The sequence below is a fragment of the Sinohyriopsis cumingii genome, chromosome 1, assembly GCF_028554795.1.
Source record: "Sinohyriopsis cumingii isolate HCF-2022 chromosome 1, ASM2855479v2, whole genome shotgun sequence".
NCBI lineage: Eukaryota > Metazoa > Mollusca > Bivalvia > Unionida > Unionidae > Sinohyriopsis > Sinohyriopsis cumingii.
The window spans coordinates 61,066,141-61,089,711 of NC_142961.1; the positions used below are offsets into that span (position 1 = coordinate 61,066,141).

The 23,571-nt window shown below is 34.4% G+C and overlaps 1 protein-coding gene across 1 annotated transcript in view; it reads right to left on the reverse strand.

Moving 5' to 3' along the window:
* Window positions 1-23,571, reverse strand: part of LOC149806958 (phospholipase A-2-activating protein-like) — a 43,171-nt gene that overhangs the window by 6,633 nt on the left and 12,967 nt on the right. The window contains exons 4-9 of the mRNA XM_089960150.1: window positions 23,014-23,133; window positions 19,913-20,216; window positions 14,122-14,282; window positions 9,772-9,929; window positions 6,209-6,428; window positions 2,800-2,946 (exon numbers count right to left, since the gene is read on the reverse strand). Coding sequence (XP_089816276.1) covers window positions 2,800-2,946; window positions 6,209-6,428; window positions 9,772-9,929; window positions 14,122-14,282; window positions 19,913-20,216; window positions 23,014-23,133 — 1,110 coding nt within the window. The remainder of the gene's footprint in view (window positions 1-2,799; window positions 2,947-6,208; window positions 6,429-9,771; window positions 9,930-14,121; window positions 14,283-19,912; window positions 20,217-23,013; window positions 23,134-23,571) is intronic.

Here is a 23,571-nt window from a genome sequence, read left to right on the forward strand (position 1 = left end):
ACAAGTTATTACATTCATCGCAAGATAAATTTATTTCAAATAAGAAAAGGAATGGCATGGTTAATTTTTATAAATAAAATGTCATGTTTAAATCACACCTCTATAACCCTGTGATTGGATGTCTGAAAAAGATATTACTAAGAACTCGTCAGGGCAGGACTAGTTCCCCCTTTACAAAAAAAATGTACACCAAAAACATGCAGTCACTTGTCACTTGAAATTTGACTATTATTTTATTCTTTCAAATATTTATTAGGTATTATGCACACTTGGAGTAAAAAGAGACATAGACTTTTTACTTTGATGGCTGTTTGAGGAAAGTTGAGGCCCTTCTGAAATTTTGGACCCCCCCCAACACTTTTCACCGATCCAGTTGTGATAGTGCATGATGTAACTATCAGAACTTGTGTAATATTGCTTCAAACATGTCAAGTATGAATGCGATTTTGTTGTAAATTGTTTGATGTCCATCATTCATTATCGTCTGTTTCACTGCAGAGTGCAATAATACTGAATTTCATATGATACTTAACAAAGCATACTGCACAAAGTACAACAGAAATAAGGAAATGAAAGTGTCTGTACATTCTGATAACATAGTATTGAGAGATTTAAAAAAATTAAGATTCACTGTACCAAATGTACTTGAAATAGGTCCATTAAAACCTAACGTTTTTTTTCATGTTAAGAAGAGATTCTGTAATAAGCAGTAGAAACCACTAAGCCAATCTGAGATAAATGAAGAGACCAAACTTGGTATTACAGCTACTGATGGGTCTTTTATTTGCATAAAGCCATGTTAGAGAAATATAGGAATCAATCCCATGTCTTCCACTGAATCCATTTTAGTTGCAAAGCAGATTACTAAATATGGAGGGGCCCAGAGTGTCTGAGTGGTCTAAAGCGCTCACCGTTATGGATCACTGCCATCTCACCTCTGTCTGCGTGGGTTCGAGTCTCGGATTCGGCTAATGTGGGTATGTGAGAAAGCTTGCCAGTAGCTTCTCGTGGGTCGGTGGTTCTTTCCGGAGTTTTCCCGGGTTCTTCCTCCACCATTAATACTGGCCGCCATGTATAGCCTACCATGCTGAAAAATGGCGTTAATCTCCATAACAACATCAACAAACAACAACAACAACAACTAAATATGGAAATCGGATAATTACTATTCAAAGAAATAGGTTTGCATGTTTTTTTCTCAACAACCAAGTGCTCCAATAGTCACAAACAGGAAACTGCATTGAAAAACCTTCATAAAATTATCAAAATGATTTTTAATTAACACACAAGTCACAAACATACAAGTGTATTCCATCTTTTTTACCCCTGAAAGATCTTTGCAACAATTACATATACATGAAATGATCAAGTATACTTTTATATTTTACATGTGATTTATCTACTTTAAATTCACAGACAATTATTCTTAAAATTTCTCTGTAATAACGGAGAGTTTTCAACAAGCTTCCAGCTTTCTATTCAATCCCCATTTAGATTATATTGTTATAAATAATATATGAACATGTTTTCTTGAATACTGTTTAAAAACAAAAAGACTTTCCCTATGAAGCTATTATCTCAATGTAATGTTTAAATTATTTATTCATTTTACAACTGATCAAATAAGAATAACAATCATACAGTTCCATAAAGTGCAAAACTTTTCCAGGGCACTCTGGGATGACTTAAAACACTAAAGCTTTCTAACTACACTAGAGTTTTTTCCAACACATTCTGCCAAATATTGAAACTTATAGATCATTTCAAATGGCATGACAAATAGTATCTGCTGCTGCACCTATCAAGGAATATCAATGCAAACAACCTAAATAGTAGATAATAAAAGTTTCTCTTACATGAACTCAACAATTCCCAACCATTCTTTTCTTAGTTAATGATACCTGCATGCATTCAACTCATCCTGTAACTGTAAAGCCCTTGTAATGTTAAAAATGAAGTCCATGAAGTCTCCTTGCTGGGATGCACAGGCTTCCGCTTTCCACTGTTGTAACATTTATTCTTTTAGAAATTGGTTTAAAATATTTTATTTGGCTTGAAGAAATGTCCTCATTGAATCTTTCAATATTTCTTGTATGATATAAATGCTGACTGCCGATAATGAGGCAGATAATAGTAACATATGATTAGGCAACCACCTCTTCTCCGCCATACCAACTTCTGGTTACTCTTATTGGGTGCTGAAATTTTAGATTAACAGAGACCTCACAATTTGGGGCCTCAGGTAAATGAGTGGTCTAAGGCAATCACCTGTACAGATTAACGACATCTCACCAATGACCATGTGGTTCAAGTCTCAGCTTGGGCAACATGGTTATGTGAGAAAGCTTACCAGTTGCATCCCATGGGTTGGTGGTTCTACTTCTACCAAAATACACTGGCTGCCACTTATAGCAGCCAATTATGTCCTGAAAAATGTGTTGAACAAACAAAACAAAACCAAATATAAATTTTCAAAGATAAGCTGAATGCCTACTGTTCAGGTTAACAGAAAAAAGGTATGAAATAATTTAGGCCCATATAAAAGAAACTATCTTTATCCATTTTCCGCTTGTTAGAATTTTCAATGCAGCACCATTTATGATTTACAATGCTATCTGAAACTAAGTAAATTAAACTGTGCATGATCAATGTACACTATATTCAATGGTTTTTAGTTAATACATTTTAAAACACATCCGAGCCCTGTCTCCTGAAGCTTCTAAACTACATCCACTATGCAGAAGCATGCATCTTCCATGATTTACAAACTGAAATGAAGTTATCTTTGGTTAATATCACCTGTGAAAGGATCCAATCCATCTCCTCCTCCAGAAGGGACCTGAGTAACAGTGGGAACATAACGGCCACTTCCTGTAAAAGGATCAGTCCCACCAGTCCCAGTGCTCCCAAAACTATTACTCTGACCAGGTATGTATCTGTTTCCACCTTAAAATTAAAGAGTTCAATTATAAACATCACTTATGTCCTGTCTAAAGAAAGAGAATATGTCATACAAGTCCATTCCACAGACTTATTAAAGTATACCCAGATATGCTGCCAGGAATTTTCTTAAGAAGGGAACGTCCCAAACACCTACCTGGGTGTGTGTGTTTGCAATGTTGTATGTGAGCTGATAAAGTGACAACATCATTATAAGGTATATGCAAACCTAATTTAAGACATACATTTAATGACTTATATCACTTCTCTGACAACATATATACAAAGTATCTGCATACCAAATTCAGTTGTCTGTGCTGGTAACTATTCTTCTCTGCTTTTTATCAATCTGTTTCTTCAAAGCCTCTAAAAACAGGAAATGGTCTGTACAACCCCCTTGTATCTGAATACTCATCAGTTTCTTCACTGTCTGATGTTTAAGACCAGTGTCAATTTTGTTTTGTGAACTAAATCCCTCACAATCTACTGTTCGTAATGGATGAACCTCCTTTTGGGTCTTTCCTGAACAAGCTGAAGGTAATCAACCACGTGTCTTGGAATTTCGGTTTCTTTTCTTCTTTAATTCAGTCTCTGGTTTCACATGCTGTGGATGAGGTACTGATTATTTCCATGTCATCGGTCTGTGCGAAGTCTTCAGTTCATGTTGAAACATAAGCACTTTCCTCTTCTTCTATAGTATCACCTGTAGCTGACGATCCATTCCATAGTCTTATTACTGCATGTCATGCAATTCCATTCCATAGACTTATTACAGCCAATGTCATATAAGTCCATTCCATAGACTTATTACAGCATGTCATACAACTCCATTCCATAGACATTACAGCCAATGTCATACAAGTCCATTCCATAGACTTATTACAGCATGTCATACAAGTCCATTCCACAGACTTATTACAGCCAATGTCATACAAGTTCTTATGTTACGTGTTTAGGTTCTAATAAACAGTAGCAAAAGAAAGAGTGAAACCAACAAGCTTTGAAAAATTTAACAAATAATCTATTTCCCTGGAAAAACACTGTATGAGTGAAAAATTTGAACTTACAGTTTAAAGAATCAAATCCAAAAATAATCCAAGAATAATTCACAAATTAAATTTTAGAGGTCATTGTAATGAAATGTTCCAATGAAATCTGAGTTTGAGTTCTGACGAAAAATCCAAAATGGAAGGCAATGACATATACTGTAGTCAGTATTGTGCTGTTATGTCTACAGTTTTGTTGATTCACACAATAATATTCTGGTGTCTGAATTACTGAATAAAATTTAAAGAAATGTCTTTGTCCAAGAATTCAGTATGAGCACTCAAATATTTCCAGGAAAAAGAATTAATCTTTTAGAATCCAAATAATTTGAATAAAAATTAAACTATAACTCCAAACTGGTCAGAAAACAAACACTTCCCAGTGTAAAATAAAAGCCCAAACTGAAAAATATCACTCTAAGCATCACCAATAAATCTAACTACAGCGAGATTTCGGAAAATCCAGAATTGCGAAAAAGGGCTGTTTACAATCTAAAATCATGTACTCTCAGTATGACCTTGATAAAAACCAATCATTTTACTCCAAGAATAAAATAAAAATAGAAAATTGTTTACTTATCTCAGTGATTTCTTAATCAAGGTTGGGAACTATAAAGTTGAAAATAGAAATAGTGTTTCTATTATTAGGTATTTATGAAAAGATTCAGGTCAAACTGAATTTTCTAGAAAATATCAAATTCCTAGTAAACAAAATTACATTACATTTACATGTAAAAAAAATTAAAAATAAAAAAAATGTAAAACTTACAAACAGACAATTAAATTAAATCAAATATAAATTAAATCGAATATACATAACACAAGTCCATTCCATAGACTTATTACTGCCAATGTCATACAGCCGGTTCGAGTCTCCGATTCAGCCAATGTAGATATGTGAGAAAGCATGCCAGTAGCTTCTCGTGGGTCGGTGGTTCTTTCCGGGGTTTTCCCGGGTTCTTCCTCCACCATTAATACTGGCCGCCATATATGGCCTATCGTGTGCTGAAAAATGGCGTTAAACCCCACAACAACAACAACAACAACAGCCAATGTCATACAAGTATATTCCATAGACTTATTACAGAATGTCAGGTCTACCCCAAAGACTTATCACAGCCAATGTCATACAAGTCCATTCCATAAGCTTATTATAGCAAGTGTCCAATAAGTTTAATTGTCTATCAATATCAGATTTGGTGTAAAGAGCTGATGCTGTCTTCATGAAATAAGTAGACAAATTAAAATATGTTTTCACGTGATTGTGTGAGTGTTCCTCAACTTCTTAAGGCACAGTAATATATAACAAATCTTGCTGGACCCACTGCAATTACTATGTTACTTTGTTTTATCCATGATTCACTACAGATATATTATTTTATAAACAGTAATTTTACTCTGCACTAGCCATAAATTCATGGTATACATGATTGTTTTAACTGTGTTTACTATACATTATAGTAGTTGCATGCAGTGTACGACAGACTATTTGAAAGAAATGCATAATATTTCATAGCACAAAAATCAATAACAGAAGATTTTCCACAGTATGGAATATTTATAATGTGAAATATCATTAAAAATTCAACTAGCACAGAATCTAGATTTCAGCTCAATCTCAGACCCTCATTTTCATTCCAATGTAATAGCTAGATGCTAGCTATGTCATGATGAGCAGCCGAAATCTCAGTTTTCAGAAGGCACATACATTCAGACTAATACAATAAACACCATCGTTACTGCCACAATCACATATGTTGAACACAACTGATACAATATTAGTATCATTAACAAAGGGGGCCCCGAGTGGCCGAGTGGTCTAAAGCGCTCTTCGTTACGGATCACTGCCATCTCACCTCTGTCTGCGGCGGTTCGAGTCTAAGATTCAGCCAATGTGGGCATGTGAGAAAGCTTGCCAGTAGCTTCTCGTGGGTCGGTGGTTCTTTCCGGGGTTTTCCGGGTTCTTCCTCCACCATTAATACTGGCCGCCATGTATAGCCTATCGTGCTGAAAAATGGCGTTAAACCCCACAACAACAACATCATTAACAAAGTTTTCTGTTCTTACGATTCTGTTTTCAATCTTTGTTTGGAATCTTGTATTATACTCCTGATATTCACTTTAGTATACACCAATCACACGTCATAATTGAGAAATCAAAATGAGCTGTGATCCCATAAATTCAGAAATAAAAAGGGAATCCCCATGTTGAAAACACGTACCTGTGAAAGGATCATTGTATCCAGCCTGAGGTTGTCCCAGGACAACCCCTTTGGTATTTTCTACAATGAAGTTGGCTACTTGGTCCAGGAACATCTGACTGAGCTCATTCTTCTCCAAAAACTTCTGAGCTGCAAACCATGGATCTTCAGTTATGTTGTAAGGCAGTTTTAAAGGAGGTTTTCCCTCCTGAATGTCTACAGTAAACACATAGTCATATTCCTGAAAAGAGAAAATATTTCTTAAATCTTCTCAAGCTATTAACCACATATAGAAAGGCAGAAGCCCATTACCATGTCAACATGGGGACAGTTTACAAACAGCTTTCATTGAGAAATCAGGTTCTATTTGATTTGTAAAACTGATGGAAAAACATTACAGTTAACAACCAGTGTTGCACCTTGAGCATGGGATCAGGGTTGCCCACAAGATTCTATCTTATGTCAATCAAATCTTGACCACTGTACACCCACTGGATTTGTTTTTCCATCAGGAAACAACCAATGAAAAATATGCCTACTACTTTTTGTTAGTTCAAATCCATCAACATCTATATTTGGCACTAGCAATGGCCAGTTGTTAAAAATGATTAAAACTGTAAGATGTCATTTAACATCGATTTTAAAATAACATTTTTGGCAATGAAAACATTTATGGTTTGTAGTAGTCTAACCTATTTAGCAATCAAAACATTTATGGTTTGAAGTAGTATGCCATATTTGGCAATCAAAACATTAAAAGTTTGCATTAGTATGCCATATTTGGCAAAGAAAATATTTTTAGTTTCTAGTAGTCTACCATATTTTGCAATCAAAACATTAAAAGTTTGTATTAGTCTGCCATATTTGGCAATCAAAACATTAAAAGTTTGTAGTAGACTGCCAGGTTGCAATTAAAGTCTTTGTTGGCTCTAGTGTAACATTTTTTGAGGTTGAAAACATGGAAAAGATTTAATTTATTTTCAGGTTGAATGAATAAGAAATGGAACTAAATTGATCAAAATACACAATCTGTCATTTAATCAATACATTCTTTATCTGAAAAGATAAATAAATCATAAATATAGAAATTATTATAATAATAAAGTGAACACTCAAGTTAAATGACAGCAAGATCCAGAACAGAAAATTCCACAGTGCAGCTCATTTTCAACAAACCAGATATTCAAATATGCTAATCTTTTCACGAGTTACTTGAGTACCTGACAAAAACTTTATTACACTAACATATTTGTCCAAGGGAACAAATGATAACACAATTCAAATGAGAAACTTAAGTTTGCAAAACTGATGAAGTAAATAAGAATATCGGGGGGGGGGGGGGGGGGGGGCACTTCTAGTGCATTTTTTTGTACTATCTACAACTTTCCTTTTTTCCATTAAAATGCTATGTGTCCCCCAAATTTGGAGGACAGTGCACACAGTGTCCCTTGTACTTGGGACCCTAGGTGTAAAAGTAAACAACTACTGACAGATTTTATGACTGACTTATGGCTGTTATGTAAAAGATATTTGGAACCCAGGGAAGACAATTTCAATGTGGAATCTTCATTCATGGATGCAATTTAGAATTTTTAAAAATTTTCATACGATCTTTCTGCACAATCAGTGTATCCTGGCATATATGTGTTTAAAAGCTGCCTTTCCCTAGCTACTGTGTACAATGAAAGCTTCTGAATAAAACTATTTGAATTTAATATTTTACTGACCTTCCATTGAGGTAAGCTGAAGTAAGCTTCTGGGTGTAAATGAAAAGATTTAGGAGCACACTATATTTTAAATTCTGAGTAACAGCCACCAACTAACCCCAATGCAATTCAATTCTGAATTTCATAAAGTTCGGAAGTTTCAATAAAAAGAAAAAGTTGGAACGTAAATAAATTCTTCCATATTAGTTTTCTCATTTCTGTTTCTAATCTGGTACTGTGAATGGATTTCAGTTATCCACATCAGAGGTTATAAAACTAAAATTACACAACATAATAATATATTTAATGGATCTCTATTTGTAATCTCCATGATTCACTTCAAACATCATGATACCCTTTCTATGCCAGGATGCTTTCTATCAAATATTATCAAAGAAAGCTTTTCTATGCCAGGATGTTTTCTATCAAATGTTATCAAAGAAAGCCCTTTCTATGCCAGGATGCTTTCTATCCAATGTTATCAAAGAAAGCTTTTCTATGCCAGGATGCTTTCTATCAAATGTTATCAAAAAAAGCCCTTTCTATGCCAGGATGCTTTCTATCAAATATTATCAAAGAAAGCCCTTTCTATGCCAGGATGCTTTCTATCAAATGTTATCAAAGAAAGCTTTTCTATGCCAGGATGCTTTCTATCAAAGAAAGCCCTTTCTATGCCAGGATGCTTTCTATCAAATGTTATCAAAGAAAGCTTTTCTATGCCAGGATGCTTTCTATCAAATGTTATCAAAGAAAGCTTTTCTATGCCAGGATGCTTTCTATCAAATGTTATCAAAGAAAGCCCTTTCTATGCCAGGATGCTTTCTATCAAATGTTATCAAAGAAAGCCCTTTCTATGCCAGGATGCTTTCTATCAAATGTTATCAAAGAAAGCTTTTCTATGCCAGGATGCTTTCTATCAAATGTTATCAAAGAAAGCCCTTTCTATGCCAGGATGCTTTCTATCAAATGTTATCAAAGAAAGCCCTTTCTATGCCAGGATGCTTTCTATCAAATGTTATCAAAGAAAGCCCTTCCTATGCCAGGATGCTTTCTATCAAATGTTATCAAAGAAAGCCCTTTCTATGCCAGGATGCTTTCTATCAAATGTTATCAAATAAACCCCATTCTATGCCAGGATGCTTTCTATCAAATGTTATCAAAGAAAGCCCTTTCTATGCCGAGGTGCTTTCTATCAAATGTTATCAAAGAAAGCCCTTTCTATGCCAGGATGCTTTCTATCAAATGTTATCAAATAAACCCCATTCTATGCCAGGATACTTTCTATCAAATGTTATCAAATAAACCCCATTCTATGCCAGGATGCTTTCTATCAAATGTTATCAAAGAAAGCCCTTTCTATGCCAGGATGCTTTCTATCAAATGTTATCAAAGAAAGCCCTTTCTTTCCAGTACCATAACTCTTCTTAAACTGTAATCCTCAAGTTTACAAAACATGATACTTAACTTGTCCAAATAGGATAATTTAGCAAGAAGGGCATACTTTATAGCTTTATAATCTCGGGTCTTTTCCAAACCTAAAGTATAAAAATGCAAATTAAAATTACATTGTCTATATAATTTCGGGTCTTTTCCAAGCCTAAAGTATAAAAATGCAAATTAAAATTACATTTTCTAAATATGCTTTGACATCATAAATCAATCAGATTTTGGGTTCTCAAAACTGTGTTACATCACCCCCATCCTTTCCAACTACCCACTCAATCCCACAGTTGTTGTGTGGTAATATGCACTGAAAGCATCAGGATTTGTCATAGCAAACAACAGGAACAACTCTAGTTAAATTAGAGATATCTGTTGGTTCATCCCTCTTCTTGATAATATAATCCTCAGTCTGTTTAAAGACAAGATTAAAATTACCAGTCCTTCGTATAATGTTTTCCCTGGGGTCTTCTGGGCAGCTCCTGAGCCAACAACATCCCCTATTTTCTTCCACTGGGACTCCCCAGCATCCCAGTGGTACAGCTCAACTTTTCCTTTCTCTGTTCTCACCATCTTTGTCTGTCCATCTTTCAAACCTGATAGAGAAAGTAACTTTGAGATATTTGCTTCTTTTGCACATGAAACATCCCAAAACTGCAACTAGACACAAAAGTCAGCTAAAAATGTCCATTTTAAGTTTTCAGTGAATCACAAAGTATAAAATAAGAAATGAAAATGACCTATATATACAATTTACTTTACAAACTTTTATGTATATATAATCCGTATTCTTTGTTGGCTTTTATTCAATGATTATTATGCTATGCATATTTGTATTTTGTAATTGATCTTTATCCAAAATCAAGATATTGGTCTACCTGACTAGAGACGTTCAGTTTTTGTTCTCTTAAATTATTATTCACTGGAATTACAATGTGCTCAATAATGCTCATGGAATCAAATATTAATTTGGAATTATAGTGATTTCAGTCAAGGACATTTTGGTTTATTTTATCGTGATACATCAAAAGACTGTCAACACATCATAATATTCCAGGCCATATTCCAGATTCAGATCTGCCAACCCTAACAAGACTGTACAGTTAGGCAGTTGATTCTTTTTCTCTAAGTATGACAATATATTTTTAGTAAGGTTTAACAAAATATGCTATTGTAAAGTTGGGAAACATGTATTTAAAAAGTGTGGGATTTGAAACCGATGCAGCGATGGTAAAAATTACGTCCAACTGAAAAGTTTGTAAACTACACATAGACCATATTGACCGCTAGTACAGTTGCACAAACTTCAGTTCCAAACTCTATGCCGCTCAATGGCTTGTTGCTATCTCTCAACATTACGTAATTCTTGGATTCTTTTTCCATTTCACATTACGATGGCAATTATATCTCCCATCATGAGATATACTCAACTGACACATAATGTCCAATAAACATAGTGTGTGCCTATCATCTTCAATACATATCACTTGCTGGACATTATTTATTTTAAATTCTATAATCAACTGCCTCATCATGCTGACACTTTGCATGAAAAAAAAATCTGCAGTTTAAAGTTTCTGAGGTACTACTGTAAAGTTAGTCTGGTTCCTGACTAACTCCATGAAACCTGGATCCAAATCAAATACAGATGAGCCAATTATCAGAATTTTACTTCAACAATCATATTTCCATAGATTTTGCTTTTAATCGATAAGTATGTATTTTGAGGATCATTTTCATAAGACTTAGGGCAAAATCTGGAATTCGATTGGAACTCTTTAGATTTGGACTTGTGATTGAACTATTTGGGACTTAATTCACAATACTGTAAGTTCTATTTAAAGTTACACTTTGTATTCTAGGGAAATAAATTGCTGAATTTTACAAATCTTGGTTTTTGCTCTTTTCTGTTACTTAGTTTAAAACAATGCAGTCATTAGAGAACTGAAACTCAGCAAACAGCTTCATCTACAAAAGATTATCTGACATTTTACCTTTCTTGACTTTTATGCCACAAAAGACATGAAAATTGTGTCTCCAAACTTTCAAGTTTATAAACAAAGTGGAGCAATGTGAAAGGTTAAATTACATTTCAAAAAAATTCTGGTAACTGCAAATCAATAATGATAAACTAATCAATAAACATAGCAATTCATCATCAAAACAAGGGTATTTACTCCAAAACACAAATCCTCTTGCCAGCAGGAGCTCATTTGGAATAGCCAATAATATACATACTAGTATGGAAGATAAGAGAGTCACTTCGGCTTAAACATTAGGTCACAGTGACCAACTTTCATATCAATGAGTGACTCTGTGAGATGCATCCACATATGAGTGTGTGTGTGTGTGTGTGATTTGGAATTTTAACATAGCTGTAACAATTTTTCAGTCATATCGCTATGATGTCTGCAGTGTAGCAGTTTATAGTCATGTCTAGCACTGGGGCATCATGCAGCAGACATGTAGCATGATGTCCCACCCAGTCACATTATCCTGACACCAGGCTGACCAGTCCTAACACCAGCCTCTTAATGCTGAGCACCAAGCGAGGCAACTGTTAGCACCATTTTTGTAAGTCTTTGGTATGACTCTAACAACTAGGCCACTGGAGCAGTCGCATCCACATATGAATTTTCTTATTAGTGCAAGTGAAACTAAAAATACAAAAGCCTTATACACAAGCAAATTATGTCACATTTAACCACTCTGAGTATGACTTAGTTACTTTCAGTTAATGTATCAAGGACCACTTTTCAAGAGTTTAGGTGAAATAGGGTCCAAGATATTCAGGACATAAAAAAATAGACAAAAGTCATTAAAGCATGAACAATGGACCACAATGACCAAATTTTGATATAATTTAGTTGCTTTTGCAATGACCAAACTGTTATATAATTTACTTGCTTTAATCAACATGTTGTTGTTGTGGGGTTTAACGCCATTCTTCAGCACACAATAGGCTATGTATGGCAGCCAGTATTAATGGTGGAGGAAGAACCCAGGAATCCCCTGGGAAGCTACTGGCAAGCTTTCTCACATACCCACCTTGGCCAAATCCTAGACTCGAACCAACGCAGACAGAGGTGAGATTGCAATGATCCATAATGGAGTGCGCTTTAGACCACTCGGCCATCCTTATCAACATGTAATCATATACCAATTTATATTAGTGCAGATGAAATGGCAACAAAGATAAAAATGATATAATGAACAACTGAAATACAAAAGTCATGCAGTGTTCAGGTGATATCACACTGACCTAGCTTTGATATGTTTGAGTTACTTTTGTCAAGATGTATCTATATACCAATTTTTATGAGTGGAGGTGAAATTGGATGAAAGCTATTGCAAGAGTAAAGAACAAACAGCTAAAAATATAAATGTCACTTAAGTATGGATATTGGGTCAAATGGTATTCACGTCAACCTTCTTAAGTGGACTAGGTCAAAAGGTATCCACATCAACCTTCTTAAGTGGACTAGGTAAAAAGGTATCCATGTCAACCTTCTTAAGTGGACTGGGTCAAAAGGTATCCATGTCAACCTTCTTAAGTGGACTAGGTCAAAAGGTATCCACATCAACCTTCTTAAGTGGACTAGGTCAAAAGGTATCCACAACAACCTTCTTAAGTGGACTGGGTCAAAAGGTATCCACATCAACTTTCTTAAGTGGACTGGGTCAAAAGGTATCCACATCAACCTTCTTAAGTGGAATGGGTTAAAAAGTATCCATGTCAACCTTCTTAAGTGGATTGGGTCAAAAGGTATCAACATCAAGCTTCTTAAGTGGATTAGGTCAAAAGGTATCCATGTCAACCTTCTTAAGTGGAGGTGAAATAGTGTTCAGGATATTTGATTTGGTTTGTTTTTGTTCCATTTTCAGCATATGATAGTCCATAAATGGTGGTCAGTATATCTGGTGATCAAAGAACCTGGAAAGACTCCACAATAAACCACCAACCCATGAGAAGCTACTGGCACATACCCACATTGTTTGAACTGAGACCTAAACTCAAGCTGAAAAGAGGTGAAATGTGTGAGTGATCTATTAAGGCGCACATCACTGATCACTAGACCACCCTGGGCCTCTATCCAAGATATCTGGATATAACAAATGAACAACTGGTAATACCAAAGTCACTTACATACAAAAATTTGGTCACAATATTTAGTAAGGTTGAGTTACTTTAATCAAGATGCACCTGCAAACCAATATTCAAGAATAAGGTCCAAGATATTGAGTGTGTAATGAAAGAACAGATGAAAATACAAATGTCACTAAAATATGCAAATTAGGACAGTTTTACCTATTTTTGGTATGGTTCACTTACTTGCATAGAGAGGTATCATGAGTGCAGGTGAAATAGTCCAAGATAGTGTGGGTGCAAGATATGAACAACAGAAAATACAAAAGTCACTCAGGCATGCAAATTAGGTAACTGAAATGAACAGTTTTGTTATGGATGAGTTACTCTTCCTGAGATGCATCCACATACCAGTTTTCATAAGTGTACGTGAACCGGGATTTGAGACATTGAAAGGGTAACAAAATACTAAGAGAGTTATATGCAAATGAATGAACACATGACAAAATGGGCAACATACTATATTTCTTCCCAACTTTGCTGACACCAAGACAGCATGTAACAATAAACAATGCTGTATTATCCAATGCCTTTCAAAAATCTTAACATTGTTGGCACCATCTACAAAAAGTGTTACAATAAAAAAAAACTTTTAATTATAAAATCGATTCATGTTGGGCACACAACTGGTGACACCTAACCTGGATTAAGAAGGGCTTCAGGTCCTGGAAGTTCATTTATCTTGATATCACCAACTTGTGTAGGCACTTCAGCAGTGGCCACTTCATCTTCAAAGGCTTGCTGTTCTTCAACTGAGGCATACATCTCATGGTTACAGGTGAATACACGTAAAACACCATCACTGAAAAATGCCACAACTTGATATCATTTTAGAATCCACAACTTGATATCATTTTAGAATCATGCACATCAACATAGAAATAATAAATTACAGTAGTCATGGAAGTTATTCATTGACAAATTGTATATACAGTATTGTATATACAGTATTCCCTTTCTATAAGGCACTGTAGTATAAGCCAATCCATTTATAATAGTAACATTATATATAAAATAACTGAATATAAAGCAACCTCACCTACATGGTAGATCACCATTATGATTGCCTGTGACTGACTGGTTCACAGTCCATAGAAGTTTGCTATATACAGGATCTAAAAAAATGGGACACATTTTAAATGCTAATTTCATTACTATAAAGCTGCACACGAAATCTGAGTCTACAAATAGTGGGCCATAACTCCACTCTGTGATGAAAAAAAGCACTGGAGAATCAAAATCCATTTCAATCCCCTGACTATAGAGGTGTATATAAGATATTTGTTGAAATTCAATAACAAATGAGGGAATTACCGTAAAGAAAGAAAAATGGGTGCTTCCAACAATCTGGGGTCATAAATCCACTATAAGATGATGCAGACTGAATGCTGCTGCAAAATCAAACTAAATAAGTTGTGATAAACAGAATGCTGCATATCATTTGGCTTAACTCCAATACAAATTATACTGAAAGAAATGTAGGCAAGTCCAAACAATCAGTGGCCATAACTCTGCTAAATCCTGCTGCTGCATGCTGAACTGACAAGTAACACTGGCAATCAGACTTTGCTGAGGTCTCATAAATATTAACCTACCTACTAAATGTGTTTGAAATCCAATAAGGACACAATTGTTCACAAAGGAATGAAGTGGGCATAAAAATCAAGGACCCATAACTGTGCTAGAAAACATAGAATGCTTACAATTGAAATCCGCCAAGGTCTCATCAGTATCAAGCTACATACCAAATCCTAGAGATGTGCAGTATTACCTGTATACTGGTTTATGACAGTATTTTTTTCCATTGGTATGAACCATGGTACTTTTCATTGAATTGATAAGTCAGCAGTTTCTGTTAGCAAGGAATGTATGGAAATTCCAGAAGAATCTTATTACAACTTTAATGATATCAACTGTGTGTTGTCATTATTCCCAACAAAATAGTTTTTTAAAAATATCTCTTTTTTACAACTGGCCTGAAAGCCTGAGGCTTTCACTCTGCAAAATAATGATGCAGAATGATGATAATCAAAATCAGAATCTGATAAATATCAACCTGTCTGCCAGATCTGTTTGAAATCCAATCATAAATAAAGCAGTTATTCAGAAATAAAGTGAGGTGAGTCTGTCAACCAGGGTAGGTCAAATCCACTAAGTGATCATGAGAACACTGACGATTAAACTCTACTTAGACCTCACTGACATCAAACTAGATGACACAGAATGTTAAGGCCTCATCAAAATCAAACTGGATGACACAGAATGTTAAGGTCTCATCAATATCAAACTAGATGACACAGAATGTTAAGGCCTCATCAAGATCAAACTGGATGACACAGAATGTTAAGGCCCCATCAAGATCAAACTGGATGCCATAATGTTAAGGTCTCATCAATATCAAACTGGATGACACAGAATGTTAAGGCCTTGTCAACATCAAGATGGATGACTGAATGTTAAGGCCTTGTTTAGATCAAACTGGAGGACACAGAATGTTAAAGCCTTGTCTACATCAAGCTGGATGACAGAATGTTAAAGCCTCATCAAGGTTAAAATGGATGACACAAAAAGTTAAGGCTTTGTCAATATCAAGCTGGATGACACAGAATGTTAAGGCCTCATCTAGATCAAATGGATGACACAGAAAGCTAAGGTTTCATCAAGATCAAACTGGGTGATACAGAATTTTAAGGCCTCATCAACACCAAGCTACCAATAAAAGTGGGTTGAAATGCAATAAGTTGGAAGCTATTGTGTAGAAAAAGTAGGTACATCAACAATCAATGGCCTATAATGGATGACACAAAATGTTAAGGCCTGATTAATATCAAGCAGCAAAGCAAATTTTGGTAATGCAATAATAATAATAATAGAATTACTGGGCATAAAAGTGGATGAATCTAAAAAATCATGAGCAATAACTTGCAAAATGGTGATGTAAAATGTGGACAATTTTAAATTATTCAAGTTCCATCAATATCAAATCTGACTTAAATCCAATAACAATCAAAGGATTTATTATGAAGAAACAAAACTTGTTGGGTTTAAAAATCAGTGATTATAAGTGATAAAAATGACACAAAATTCTAACAATCACACTTAATCAAGGTCTCATCAGTATCAAGCTATTTGCCAAATTGAAACTCAATAATGATTAAGGGAGTTACTGTATTTAAACAAAAACTGGTGGGTCCAACAATCATGTCTATAACTCATTTAACTGATTTATAGAATTCTAACAATTAAACTCAGCCATGGGTTTAAAAATATGAATCTGCATTATTACCAAATTTGATTGGAATGAAGTAATAATAAAGGAAATTATTGTGAGGAAACAAAAGTGTGATAGTTGGTCAGATAGAAAGACTAAAAAACCGATTGACGGAAGGATGGATGGGCCAAACAAGCATGCTGTTTTTAGAAAAGAGATGGAAATAAAAATTGTTAATTCATTTTAACAATAGTGACTGCAGAAAGACTTGACAGATGCTGTTGCTGAGGTGAAACTTTGACTAAATATCAATAAAGAAAGAAATCCTGCATTTCAGGCGACAAATAGAATTGAACAAAGGTGGTTTGAATGCAGTTTTCTTATTTCAATGGACAAACTGATGAATATGAACATATATATATATATATATATATATATATATATATATATATATATATATATATATATATATATAAACAAGTAGACCATGGATTGCATGTGCAACCTATGATCAAAATATGGTAATAAAATGTGTGTGTGTGTGTGTGTGGTTTGGATTTTTAATGTAGCTTTAACAATTTTCAGTCATATCACTATGATGTCTGCAGTGTGGCAGTTTATACTGATGTCTAGCACTGAGGCTTCATGCTGCAGACACACAGCATGATGTCCCATCCAGTCATATTATCCCGACACCTGGCCGACCAGTCCTAACACTGACCTCTTAATGATATGCGCCAAGCGAGGCAGCTGTTAGTAACATTTTTATAAGTCTTTAGTATGACTCGGCTGAGGATCGAACCCACAACCTTCCGCTCTAACCACTAGGCCACTGAAGCAGTGTAAAATGTGTGACCTGGAGTCCATAATCAAACGGCTGAGTAAGTATGTTGCAGAATTAACCATGTTTATTTCTGCATTATTCATTAGATGCATGAACAAAATAATTAAAATGTTTTAAAAATATAAACACAATTTTTTTAACCCAAACCATAATGCAAATTTTCTATGACTGACCTTGAAACAAAGATCAAAGGGCAAAATACATGTTGCATAATGATTTTCTTAGCTTTAAAACAAATAACAATTCATTGAAAGTATATGGAAAACCCATAAAGGGTATAGGACATTTAAAGAAATGAAAAAACACCTTAACCAAAACCCTAATGTATTATGTGGCTGTGACCCCAAGGTCAAAGGGACAAGCACGCATATCAAGAAATGAACCATCTTAGCTTTGTATAATGATTCCAAGAATGAAGAAGCTCATTAAAGGATTTGGGACAGATAAGCAAAGAGACATTTAACCAAAGCCTTGCACAAATTTTCTATGATGTGACCTTGGCCCCAAGGTCATGGAAGCAAGCAAGCAAACATATATTGTAGAATGAATCTACTTAGCTTCGTAATGATTCACTCCAAGTATAAAGAAAATTCATCATGGTGTTAAAGGAAATACAAGAAAAACTTTAATCCCAAACCCTAACAAACTGTTGGAAAAGTGATATGTTTTGATTCCTAGTTACGAGGGCTTCAAGAAAATGGTGGATGAGTCATTTTAGTGTTTATTAGGAAGCAGTCTCATTTTAGGAAAGGATCTGTAATTTCACCTTGCTTTAAAAAAATATATCATATGAATGGGAATACATACCAACATTTTCTTTTACAATCTACTGATCTGTTTTATTAAATATAAAAAGTTTGGTGTACAACATTTGGGATACAAGAGTTGTCATGATGGTCATAGCTGTGACATCAGTAAGTAAAGTCTAGTCAATCAGCAACACACTGGTCAACAGATTAGCTAATGCAACAGTTTGCTTTGGAACAGTTGAAAACAAAGATCATACAGAACAATATTTAACTACATATGTAGTAAATAACAAAGATGAATTCAGATTATGGAGATAATGCAATGAAACTATTTTCTAAGGCTTCGGATTTGTGCAGCCTACTCCAGGAATCTATTGCTTTTTTTCTGACAGCAAAACAACTATCACCAATTCATTATGTAAAATCTAAATAATTAATTATGATGCTGCAAGTTAGTAAACATAGGAGTATTTTTTAAAATGAGCCAAATTATGTTAAAACTTACCATACTCTACCAAAATTGAAGTCATATTCAATCAAATGACAAGTTGTCTCATTAACAAAATGGGCTAGGCAATGTCATGGTACAGACTATCATTGTGAAGAGTTTACAAATATGACAACATTACATGCATCTGAGAATTGTTCAATGAGGAAAAGAAATGGAGAAACTATTCTTTACATGACTGCTAAAAAGTACAACTGAAAACATGTTATATTTCATAAAAATGTTTTTGTCCCAAGCAGTTCCTGTTCCTTTAAGGACAAGTGTTATTTACCTTGACCCTGTCACAATGTCTATATTCCTTTAAGGACAAGTGTTATTTACCTTGACCCTGTTACAATGTCTATATTCCTTTAAGAACAAGAGCTATTTACCTTGACCCTGTCACAATGTCTATATTCCTTTAAGGACAAGTGTTATTTACCTTGACCCTGTCACAATGTCTATATTCCTTTAAGGACAAGAGTTATTTACCCTGACCCTGTCACAACGTCTATATTCCTTTAAGAACAAGAGCTATTTACCTTGACCCTGTCACAATGTCTATATTCCTTTAAGGACAAGTGTTATTTACCTTGACCCTATCACAATGTCTATATTCCTTTAAGAACAAGAGCTATTTACCTTGACCCTGTCACAATGTCTATATTCCTTTAAGGACAAGTGTTATTTACCTTGACCCTGTCACAATGTCTATATTCCTTTAAGAACAAGAGCTATTTACCTTGACCCTGTCATAATGTCTATATTCCTTTAAGAACATGAGTTATTTACCTTGACCCTGTCACAATGTCTATATTCCTTTAAGAACAAGAGCTATTTACCTTGACCCTGTCATAATGTCTATATTCCTTTAAGAACAAGAGTTATTTACCTTGACCCTGTCACAATGTCTATATTCCTTTAAGGACAAGAGTTATTTACCTTGACCCTGTCACAATGTCTATATTCCTTTAAGGACAAGAGTTATTTACCCTGACCCTGTCACAACGTCTATATTCCTTTAAGAACAAGAGTTATTTACCTTGACCCTGTCACAATGTCTATATTCCTTTAAGGACAAGAGTTATTTACCCTGACCCTGTCACAATGTCTATATTCCTTTAAAAACAAAGTTTTTTACCTTGACCCTGTTACAATGTCTCCAGATTGAAGAACACAGACACACCAAATGGACATGGTGGGGTGGGGAATGGTCTGTTTACACTCCCCATCTCTCCACACTCTCAATGCTCTGTCTTCCCCACTGCTAACAAAGTCCTGACCATTAGGAAGGACTGCAATACTATAAACAAAGTTTGTGTGGCCATAATACACCGCTATACATTCTCCACTTATCAACCAGCGACGGATCGTAGCATCATTGGAACATGACAGAAACTCTAACCCCTGTGTCACTGCAATATCTCTGACACAATCTTCATGTCCTAGGAAAATAAATACACCTCAATAAAAATGTGTCAAAAGCAAGTAATAACAATAATGAAGGAAATAAAAAGAAACAACCTAGGTGAATCTTGATGTCATCTTATACTTAATATTAACAATTTAAGGTAAAAGGTCACTTAAAATATTTACATCCAGATTCTGTTGAGAAACATGAAATTTGTGGTTAGGATAACAGTAGTAAGCTGAAGTGAATATAGCTGAAGTTGCCCAAAATAGTTTTGTCATTGGATGCAACATTTGATTATACCATCCTGACTCGGTTTTAACTAGATAAATTTGATCCAGAATGTTTTTGCTCTGGATCAAACATTTTAATATTTTATTAACTTCACACACCCAGATTTTTCAGATACATTTCATAGACATGGTTGATGAAAATATCCAACAGAAAACAAAAGAAAATTCAAGTCACTATGTTTAAAATAAACATAAATCAAGATTTATGTGCTCAATGTGAACACTGTTTTACCTAAGATAAAGACCATTTCATCTGCATTTCATTTCTAATTCCATTCATGTTGTCATTTCATCAATCATCAATCATCTTGTCTCCTTTTATTTATGGTTTCAAAAATGCATTTAGATTTATATTTATCACTTTAAACCATCACTTTAGTTTCATTTTTGCTGATCTTGAATTAAGCTATTGAAGACCGTGTGGAATTTCCTGAACACAGGTCAAATTTAACTAGAATTGGGCTTGAAAATATACTTCAATTTTTATGCATCTTGTTGATTTTTCAGTGAAATTTTTAAACAGATATTAGTGTGAACCACCAAACACACATCTCTAGAATAGACTCGGTAAGAACGAAAATTTACATCGAATATAAATATAAAACAACTATGACACTAATGGTGTTTAACACCTTCACAAATTGAAAGCTTTGACATATTTTGGTATATATTATCAATGCAAGTTTTTCAAGTTTTTATGCGAGCCAGTGGAACAATAATTTGTACCTCTTGGGTTCAGAGTAAAACCAAGTATCAAAAGATCAACAACTAAAATTCTAGTTCTTGAACTGAAAAGTTTAATGCATTCTTAGCCTAAATTAATTAGTTCTGAAAGGGCAAAATATACAACATGATATAACATTGAAATCTTACTGACATCATCATGCATTCAATATCATATACAGATCTGATCCCCATGCTTTCAATATTACTGAGAATTGATGCAAAGGAATTAAGAAAAAATATAAGGAGGGCTAAAAATAATATGCTATTTTCATGCATTTGCTTCATTTTTCAATACTATTTTTTTAGAAGTTAGTGTGAACCTACAATTGCATGTCCTAGAACAGACCATGTACATGTAGAAACTTTTCATGAAATATGCAGTAATTTTTCATAATGAAAAGGATCTAAAATTATTTTATTAGTGAGTTCACATTAAACATTTATTGCTGAGCAGGTGAAGCAAACTTTGTCTCTCTTAAATTACCTGCAAACACAATGAGGCCTTTACTTGAAAATGAGACATCAGTTATTCTTTAGATTGTGTCTAAAAATAGTCAAGCATTGTCCCAAAATTACAGGATATTAAGTATTATTTTCTCAACAGATTTATGGTTACGGTGTATGAGAATAGTATCTGAAAACATGCAGAAATGTGGTATATAACGTATTCCATTTGTACAGATACAACAACCATTGATCATGTCATCACAACAACAGGGTTACTGCCCTGTCAAGAACAATGACATGGCTTGTGAAAAATTGTAAGAGTAAAAAATCAGATCTTTGATTATCATGCAAAAGGGTTTTTGACCACTGAAATGTAGCTACAGGTTGAAAATAATTTCCAAACTATAAAATACATTTATTTCAAAATGCATTCATCATTTCTGCATTTCATTTGTGTACATTCTGCACTTCATTTGCATTCCATTTGCATTTATCCTGCATTGCACTTGCATTTATCCTACATTCCATTTGCATTTATCCTGCATTCCACTTGCATTTATCCTGCATTCCATTTGCATTTATCCTGCATTCCATTTGCATTTATCCTGCATTGCACTTGCATTTATCCTGCATTCCACTTGCATTTATCCTTCATTTCATTTTTGTAAAAGTGCCAAGTTCAGGGTCAGCATCTGGATAGTCATTCATGTTGGAAATTTTCTGAATTTTGATCCAATCATGCCACCATACAACGAGCATTTACTGTGACAATAAATCAGTTATATAAACTTATATCAATTTATCTCAATCTTTAAAGTTTATTTAAACTTGTTGACTGTGCTTTTGAGTTATGGCACATTGTAAAATTACTTATTTCACTATGGATCCCATCAATTCAATGTCTGCTTATTGAATCTTTAAATCTGACTTCATATCACTATCTAATGCTATCAATATACGGTAAAAACAATTTTTCAAATTTTGTCCGTTTTATAAATGTCAAAAAACCTGTCATCTGTAGGTCATTTTTTAAATTCATAATTATCCTTCTACCTTCAGAGATTACTGTCTTTGGGAAAAGCTTCACAAAACTGATAAAAGACCATGAAAAAGAGCAAATAATGCAAACAACAGAGGAAGATATCAAAACTGCAATTAATTTTGCTACTGTTGGTCATTCATTTCCATTATTAAGTACAGTTTGGAGATTATGCATTAACGTTGGTAAAAAGCTCATTAGATCTTATGTTGAATTGTTGTTTTATGCTGACCTTAAATAAACCTTATCATATATTATGACAAATGAGGTTTACATGCAAGCATGTCTGATTCTAAGTGTGTAGAAGTAAAACATCCTATTCTTACCCTTAAATGTGTGTTGACACTTTCCAGCTTTCCACAACTTGATTGTTTTATCTGCTGAACCAGTCAACATTAGTCCTTGCTCTGGCATTATAGCCACTCCCCAAATAGCCGCTTCATGACCTACAATATTGCCAATAAGGAATCAAGGTTTAGTGTGGCTAAAGTAGTAACCTAATCATTCTTCTACTAAAGATAATGAATTATCTGTAAATTTTTGTATTTTTCTAATTATTAATTTGAATCTATGAAAAGGAAGAAAAAGCACTCTCAACCTAAGAAATCTATAAACTGCATCTTTTGGCTTGTTTTAGCAATAAACTGTTGAGATGCCGTCTGCTTGCTGAGATCAAAGGAAGAAAAGAATAGTCTCCCACTGGATTGGAACCAAATCCCAAATACTGTCATTACTGCTGCAGCTTTAGTATACACACTTCCAGGGATATAAATGTAGAAAGGACATGGATGGGTTTCCTCTTTGAATACATTAGCCAACTGTAGTATGCTTCAGACCAGGTACAAGGCGGAGGGAGATACATCCCCATACCACAGTGTTTGCTC